Source organism: Portunus trituberculatus, chromosome 16, assembly GCF_017591435.1.
Source record: "Portunus trituberculatus isolate SZX2019 chromosome 16, ASM1759143v1, whole genome shotgun sequence".
NCBI classification, from domain to species: Eukaryota; Metazoa; Arthropoda; class Malacostraca; order Decapoda; family Portunidae; genus Portunus; species Portunus trituberculatus.
Genome location: NC_059270.1, coordinates 14,885,185 through 14,892,801, shown reverse-complemented (window position 1 = coordinate 14,892,801; position 7,617 = coordinate 14,885,185). Strand labels below are relative to the sequence as shown.

At 43.5% G+C, this 7,617-nt stretch overlaps 1 protein-coding gene across 1 annotated transcript; it reads right to left on the bottom strand.

Moving 5' to 3' along the window:
- Positions 1-1,303: 1,303 nt before the first annotated feature.
- Positions 1,304-2,481, bottom strand: LOC123504428. The gene is made up of 3 exons (XM_045254940.1): positions 2,388-2,481; positions 1,584-1,782; positions 1,304-1,541 (listed from the first exon to the last, which is right to left on the bottom strand). The coding sequence occupies exons 1-3, from the start codon at positions 2,479-2,481 to the stop codon at positions 1,304-1,306; spliced, it is 531 nt and encodes a 176-aa protein (XP_045110875.1).
- Positions 2,482-7,617: the final 5,136 nt, after the last annotated feature.

Here is a 7,617-nt window from a genome sequence, read left to right as displayed (position 1 = left end):
GTGTCATTGAAGATGAGAGGATAGTTGTCTGGAAGGTTGTGTCAAGTTGATAGATGGAGGAATTGAGTTTTTGAGGCATTGAACACTACTAAGTTTTCTCTGCCCCAATCAGAAATCTTAGAAAGATCAGAAGTCAGGCGTTCTGTGGCGTCCCTACGTGATCTGCTGACTTCCTGAAGGGTTGGTCGTCTCTGAAAGGACGGGGAAAAGTGTAGGGTGGTATCATGAGCGTAGGAGTGGATAGGGCAAGAAGTTTGGTTGAGAAGATCATTAATCAATAATAGAAAGAGAGTGGGTTGCTAGGATTAAGGTACATAAGAGATGTTTCCGCTGTCCAGGACTTCTCTGTCCTAGGATCTTTTGGAGGGTGTAGGCGTCCCCTCACTCACTCTCTGCACGTTGTTTCAGTGTTTGTCTGAAGATGGGATTACGTTGTCTCGAAACGCCACAAGAATTTAATCAAGAGTTTTAAATAGAAAATTATTTTAACTGCGACTTTTCTTCAGCCTCTACATCCTACGCTTTACCGGATCTACACTTAACCAAGTATATATATATATATATATATATATATATATATATATATATATATATATATATATATATATATATATATATATATATATATATATATATATTAGCAAACATTGCGTTTTGTTGATGGACGGGCGGGCCGTTGAGCAGTTCAAGATGAAAATGTGGCTTGAAATGTGATTTAGCGGGGAGGTAAGCTATGTCCTAGCACAGCCACTCCCGCACTGCGGCCGCTCAGTGGCAGCGCGCCGTCCCGCCGGGACATACATGAGTAGTGAGTGTGTTGTGGGGGGGGAGATGGGGAGGTGGTATGTGGATGAGGGGGAAGCTGGGTTGAATTACGATACGGTACTTTTTCCATGCCGCCCATCAATCTGAAAGATTTTGTTTTAAAATAAATATCCAGACCATGTTTCATCCAGAGAGAGTGAGACAATGTGGCTCTTGGCGCAGCGACGGTGAGCCGCGGGCCTGTCTGGTGCCTGGTGCTTGGTGCCTGGTGTCCGGTGCCTAGTTTTAAATGCACGGTGCCTGTTTTAGATGTACTGGTACCCAGTACCTGGTGCCTAGTTTCAGATGCCCTGCGTCTGATACCTGATGCCAGATGTCTGGTGCCTAATATTCGGTGTATGTTATTCTGTGCCTGGTGCCTGGTTCCAGGTGCCCGGTGCTTGGTACCTGGTTCCAGGTGTCTGGTGTCTGATTCCTGGTGTCTGGTACCTGGTGCTTGGTGCCTGGTGCCTGATATCCGGTCCCTGGTATCCGGTGTCTAGTGATTGGTGCCCGGTGACTGATACTTGGTGCCCGGAGACTGGTGACTGGTGCCTGGTGACCTGTCCTCGGTGTCTGTTTCTTGGTAACTGGTGATTTGTGCCCGGAGTCTGATTCGCGGTGCCTGGTACTCTGTCCTCGGTGTCTGGTGCTTGGTGCCTGATGCGTGGTGCCCGGTCCTCGGTATCTGGTGCCTGATGCCTGGTGCCTGGTGCCCGCTCCTTGGTGCCTGTTCCCTGGTGCCAGATGCCTAATGCCTGGTAACCGGTTCTCTATGCCTAGTGCCTGATGCCTGGCGCCTGGTGCTTGATGCCTGGTGCATCTCTGGTGCCTGGTTCCTGATGCCTGGTGCCTGGTACCCGGTCCTCGGTTCGTAGTCCCTGTTGTCTGATGCCTGGCGCCTGGTGCCTGGTGCCCGGTCATCGGTGTCTGGTGCCTGGTGCCTGGCGTGTTGGGTACCGGCGGGGCTGCCAGTGTCTTGGGATAAGACTTAAAAACTAATCAGCCTTATTTTCTCTGTTTACTCCTGCCCCAATTTTCAAACGTCTAAAGAAAGGTAAATGAGCCTGTGTATTAAGGCGGCGTGATGGAGTGTGAGCGTGTCCATGAGTGTTGTGTTATGTCGAGGCGTGTACCACGCCTGTCTGGTGTCTATTGCACGCACAGGCCTGCTGGTTACCCTAACGTGTTCAGATAGTACTGATGAATTAAGGAGAAAAGATCATTTAGTATTACTGCCACATTTACCAATTAGAGCACTTGTTTCCATGAATCATGAACCCTTTGCAACGCTCGTGCAATCTCCGCGGAAATAGAGAAGGCAGTCAAGTGTTGCATTATTCAGGCATCCCTTGTGGACTATAAAACAAATGCACTATTACGCCAGCTTCCTCCACGCCCATAAATTGTAGAGTGAGGCTGAGTGAAAGTAAGCAACACTTCCTTAAGCATAATGCTGTTGGTAAGTGAATGATGGCGGTGGGGAAGTGAGTAATGGACCAGGCGTGGAATGAATGGCCTGCCAGCGTCACTGTTCCGACAACATGGACACTGGCAGGGGGAGGAATATCACACCGCCTCACGACTCAGCTGTTGCTCCTTCTGTCCTCTGTCTTCCTGGCTTGCTGGTGAGGCGGCCTGTGCTGATGTTTGCCTGCACAGTATTCTCGTCTCCATTCGCCACGTGTTCTGCCGATAAAGAAGAAAATAAGCTGCAATACCATCGACTGCTCCTTCAATCATGTGTCTTTTTGTCTTGTTGATGAGGTGGTGTGTGTTGATCATTGTTTGTACAGTATTTTCGTTTCTCTTTACTTGTTGTTCTGCCGATAAATAATAATAATAATAAGTGTTGTAATATCATCAAGGACACATGCTACTATAGTCTTTTATTATTTCTTTTTTTTTTTTTGTCAGTTATATGGTCAGTTTTCTTTTTTTTTTTCTTTTCTACTTATGTTATTTATTGTAATATGAGCTTATAGTCAATAATTCAGTAACGTGTCGCTCTCTCACTCTCTTTAACATTTTTCTCTCAGTCTCTAATCATCTGATCCGCTTATAATTTTTCATGGGTTAAGGGGATTTATAAAGTGAGAGGGAAGCATATTAAGAACAATGGAAGTGAGTGTGGCAGACTTCTTACTGTGGCTGGCAAGGGAATCTCTGTTTATCACGTGACTTTCCTTGTTCTCTTTTAAAGGAATCTGACCGTAACTCCTATAGGTATTAATATTGTAGTAAAAAATCATTCCTTTTATGGGTTCCAAAATTAGGCGTGCAAGGGAAACTCAGCTTTTTTCCGTGACTTTATCGGTTATCTACAAAAAAAAAAAAAATCAAACAAATTATTTCATTCATAACAAAAATTTATGACTCGCACGTTATAGGAGGCATCGGAATGTCCTTTTATCACGTGAATTTATTGGTTCTGTGTAAAGAAATCGAACACAACTTTAATAATTCCAATCCTCGTTATGGAAGAAAGCACCCATTTATGACTCGCAAACGGAAATGAACAGGGAAATCATTAATTATCGTTTACCTGTAAAGAACTCAGTCCTAATAAAATCTGCACAAAAAAAAAAAGATTAAAGACAGATGACGTGAGTTTGTTAGATTCACTATAAAGGATTCAAACGAAATACGTGCGCAAAGTCCCTGTCTGTCTCCCTTTGCTCCCTCCGGCATGTGCGAGGAGAAAAATGTAAGTTATGCGGAGTGTGGGTCGGTGGCGAGGCAGGTAAATTTTACGAGACTGGATAATCATCACCGGAAACTAGCGCTGTTTAGGCCTGTGTGGGGCAAGTGTTGGGATGTCAGGCTGTGCGGAGGTGGGGGTGAAGGGGAAAAGGAGAGAACCAAGGGAGATTCTATACCTGTTAGGGGAGTTTGTGATGAACTGAAACTCTGACCGTACGTGAGTGTGTGTGTGTGTGTGTGTGTGTGTGTGTGTGTGTGTGTGTGTGTGTGTGTGTGTGTGTGTAGCGCGTGCCTTTGCATTATTCACTTTTTCATTTACACAGTTGGAGGCCAGGCAGAGGCTGAATAAAGAAAGGAGCAGAGCAAAAATTTTTTAAAAAGAGAAATACCGCGGAACACCGACACTCCGTTAAGAAAAGTGGAGCGTCGCGAAGGCAAGGAAGTGCATGGAGGCATTGTCTTGAAGCTCCTCCTCTGAAAATGTCTTGAGTCTTGATATGAAAGAGAGAGTGAACAGACTGTTACACCATCTTCCAAAGTAGGGAATAAAGGAGCAAAGATACCGATTCATTCTCGTATCAGGAAGCACGAGTGAGTAATGGCAAGAGTCAAGAGGAAGGATCTTACCAAGGAACCGCTTGAGGGAGCAAGGGATCACTGTAACAAGGAGCGACGGCGTAGAAAACATAGATGCAGATGAAAGGACACGGATCTGTATTCCTAAGCGCCTTCAATGAATAGTATAATAAGGGTGAGGAGGTAGTATTTCATTAGAAGATCGCTTGAGGAAGACAGGGTGGGGGACCTCTGTAAGAAGTCAAGGCGCGCCAGGTTAAGAAATGATGCTCGTGGATGAAAGGTCACTGGATTGTAATTTTAAACACCTTCAGTAAATAATAGGACAAGAGTAAGGAGATATTATTTTGCCAACGGACCGCTTGAGGGTGGTAGGAAAGGATCCCCGTAACAAACCAAGGAGCAGAAACTTCAGAAAAAATGCTCGCGAATGAAAAATCATAAAGTGTTATTAACCACATTATTCCTGCACCAGTGCTGTTTTCAAAGGTCATGGAGATGGTTAATCTAGCTTTTACGAGTGTTTTCCCAATGGCTGATGCAGAGGACATCAAAATATCACTAGAGTCATGAAAACACTTTTAAAACCGTCCCAGCAACATCCACTTCAGCCTATTGATTATTTATTTTTTCCCTCTTTTTTTTTATGTAATGAAGGATCTGACCAAGGCCAACAAAAGGGCAGAAAAATTCTGTCATGCCCTAAAGAGAAAAGGCAAAAGGGTTATCCAGAATAAGAGAAGTGTTCTGAAGGCTCCCTCTAAATGTAGGAGGATATGACGAGGAAATGTTTAGCAATACTGACTGTGGTCAAGCGGGATTATAGCGGTAATGAAGAGAGAGACTGAGGAACAGCCAGAGGAAGGGGAGGGTTGATGAGACGCATATCCTTTCAACTCTACTCCGTATTTTATTTACTCATAGTGAGGGGGGAAAGGACGAGCCTGGAGCCATGGACAGTGGAAAGAGAAAAAATACGCATATGTTCTCTCCAGCCCGCTTCACACAGTGGCCTGGGAAAGAAACACAAAAATACAACGTAGTTTCAATTCTTCGAAGAGTATATGTCGTAAAAATAAAATTAAATTCATTCAATAATGGAGAAAGAATGAAGGAAACAGACCGTATCATAACTTATCAATGAGGGAGATTAAAGAATGAAGATAGACACTGACTTCTACGTTGGAAGGAGGGCTATGATAACTGAGATAGGTGAAGTGAGAGAGAATGAGTGTAGAGAGTTTTTGTTTTAACGATAACTACTGAGAAGAATAGAAGTAACGAGTGAAAAAAAAGTGAGGGAGAATGAGCATAGAAGGTGTTTGTGCAAGACAACTGGGAAAGGAGAGTGTTGATAGGTAAAGAACGTGAGAAAATAGATATAGGAAAGTGGTTTTTTTTTCACCTGGACTGCTAATGAGGGAGAATTATGAGTGCAAGAAGTGAAGAAATGAGTACAAAGTAGACGTTTATATCAGGATTAGGAAGGAGGAGGCTAGCAACTTACAAAACATGAGGGAACGAATTTAAAGGAGTGTTTGGCAACTGGACCATTAGAGGTAAATTTAAAGCCACGTAAAATTTTTCACCAGGCATTTTCTTTAAAGCCTTTTTGCAACCTTTGTCCAGATTCCCTCATATAAGAAGAAAAGGAAACATGAAACAATTACTCTATAACATCAAGTAGAAAACAATCATGAATATAATGTCGGTATAATATAACGGAGAGTAGAATAGCGCTGCCCAATATGAGTTAAATGAAGCAGTTAGAGGAAGGGAAGTGATGGAATGAATTGCCTGTAAGTCTTCCTGTTTAGTAATGTTATATCAGTGAAACAGTCAAGGGTGAATGTGTGGCATATGTAAGGTATGTATGGTTCAGTGCTGGATCAGTATGTAGGTAGGTAGGGAGGTAGATAGGTAGGTACAGTAAAAAAAGAGAGAGAGAGAGAGAGAGAGAGAGAGAGAGAGAGAGAGAGAGAGAGAGAGAGAGAGAGAGAGAGAGAGAGAGAGAGAGAGAGAGATTTGATGTAAAAATTCTATACAGTACTTGACTTTAAAAGGACTGTAGCATTCACGTAAAGGTTTCGAACGAGGATGTGAATGATGAAAGTGTCTATAGTGAAGTGCACGTGTGTTACAAGGTTTTTCAATGAAGAATGTACATAAAGAAAAGCGTTTCAGAGTAAGAATGTCGATATTCTTTATTTTTAATATGAGTGATGAAGAAAAAATATGAAGAAAACGTTTCTAATGAAGAATGTGGTGAAGAACTTGATGAAAAGGAAATTGGTGATAAATAAGCCAACAAATGTTTCCAGTTTAGAATGTATATGACAGAAGCACTTTAGTGAAGAATATACATGAGTAAAACAGTTAAAGAGTGACAAAAAAAGTGAAAGAGGCTTATGAAATTTCCAGCAAAGGATATGCATTACAGAAAAAAAGTTTAGAAATAAGAATATATATAATAAAAACGTTTTGAGAGATAGAAAGAGAAAACAGATATGCCAATAACGTTTCCAGTGGAGGAAAAAGAGATCGAGTTTTGAGTATAGAAGAGGAGAGAGAGAGAGAGAGAGAGAGAGAGAGAGAGAGAGAGAGAGAGAGAGAGGATGGTCAGTTGGGTCAGTTGTCATTAAAGAGGAGAGGGGAGGAAGCTTGTGTCTAGCTGATGACGGAAATACAGCACGTTTTGGCACACCAGCCCCGCCCTACCCGTCCTGCCCCGTCCTACCTCGCTTCACTAGTCTCACCCCGCCCGTCAGGCTTTTCGTGCAGCATTCAGAAGGTATATAAAGGTCAGAAGTTAGGGGCCTCCCGCATAAGCCCCACTAGTTGGGCCCCGGTCTGCTGCTCAGGGAGAGGCGTCTGTCAAAGGTGGAGGTAAAAAAATAATGAATAAAAACAGCCAGTCATCAAATGGAGGAATGGAGTGTGTGTGTGTGTGTGTGTGTGTGTGTGTGTGTGTGTGTGTGTGTGTGTGTGTGTGTGTGTGTGTGTGTGTGTGTGTGTGTGTGCGTCAGTTTGGTGAGTATGCTTACCTGATGATAAGTTTTTGATAAGTTCTGTGATATACGTATACTGTACTGTGTTTGTATGTGTGTCAGAGAGAGAGAGAGAGAGAGAGAGAGAGAGAGAGAGAGAGAGAGAGAACAGAGAAAACGCGATGTGATGAACTTCGGGTTGGTGGTGCCATAGAGTATTACACAGTTATCCCTTCCTTTCTCTCTCCCCTTTATACTGCTCCGGCCGACCAACCGACCATTCTCTCTCTCTCTCTCTCTCTCTCTCTCTCTCTCTCTCTCTGGGACAAAAGAAGATAGCACAAAGGCTGATAAGAGGAGATAACCACACTCTCCTCTCCACCCTCACTGTCCTTCGCCTTAGGAACACTACCAAGACTACCTCCCCTCGCCTCCTCCTCTACCTCCTCCACCTCCTCTTCCACCTCTTCTGTCTCCTCTCTTTGACATATTCCATTCTATTCGCCGGGAAATTTCGTCCTTCCCGCAAACGGTTTCTGGCTGTGAA

Excerpts from the sequence above, each read along its gene's own strand:
- LOC123504428 (XM_045254940.1), bottom strand. The coding sequence starts at position 2,481 with ATGGAGACGAGAATACTGTGCAGGCAAACATCAGCACAGGCCGCCTCA. Across the intron at positions 1,783-2,387 it reads GAAGGAGCAACAGCTGAGTC|ACACTGGCAGCCCCGCCGGT; the intron begins GTGAGGCGGTGT and ends TCTTATCCCAAG. Across the intron at positions 1,542-1,583 it reads CGCCAGGCATCAGGCACTAG|GGAACAGGCACCAAGGAGCG; the intron begins GCATAGAGAACC and ends ATCTGGCACCAG.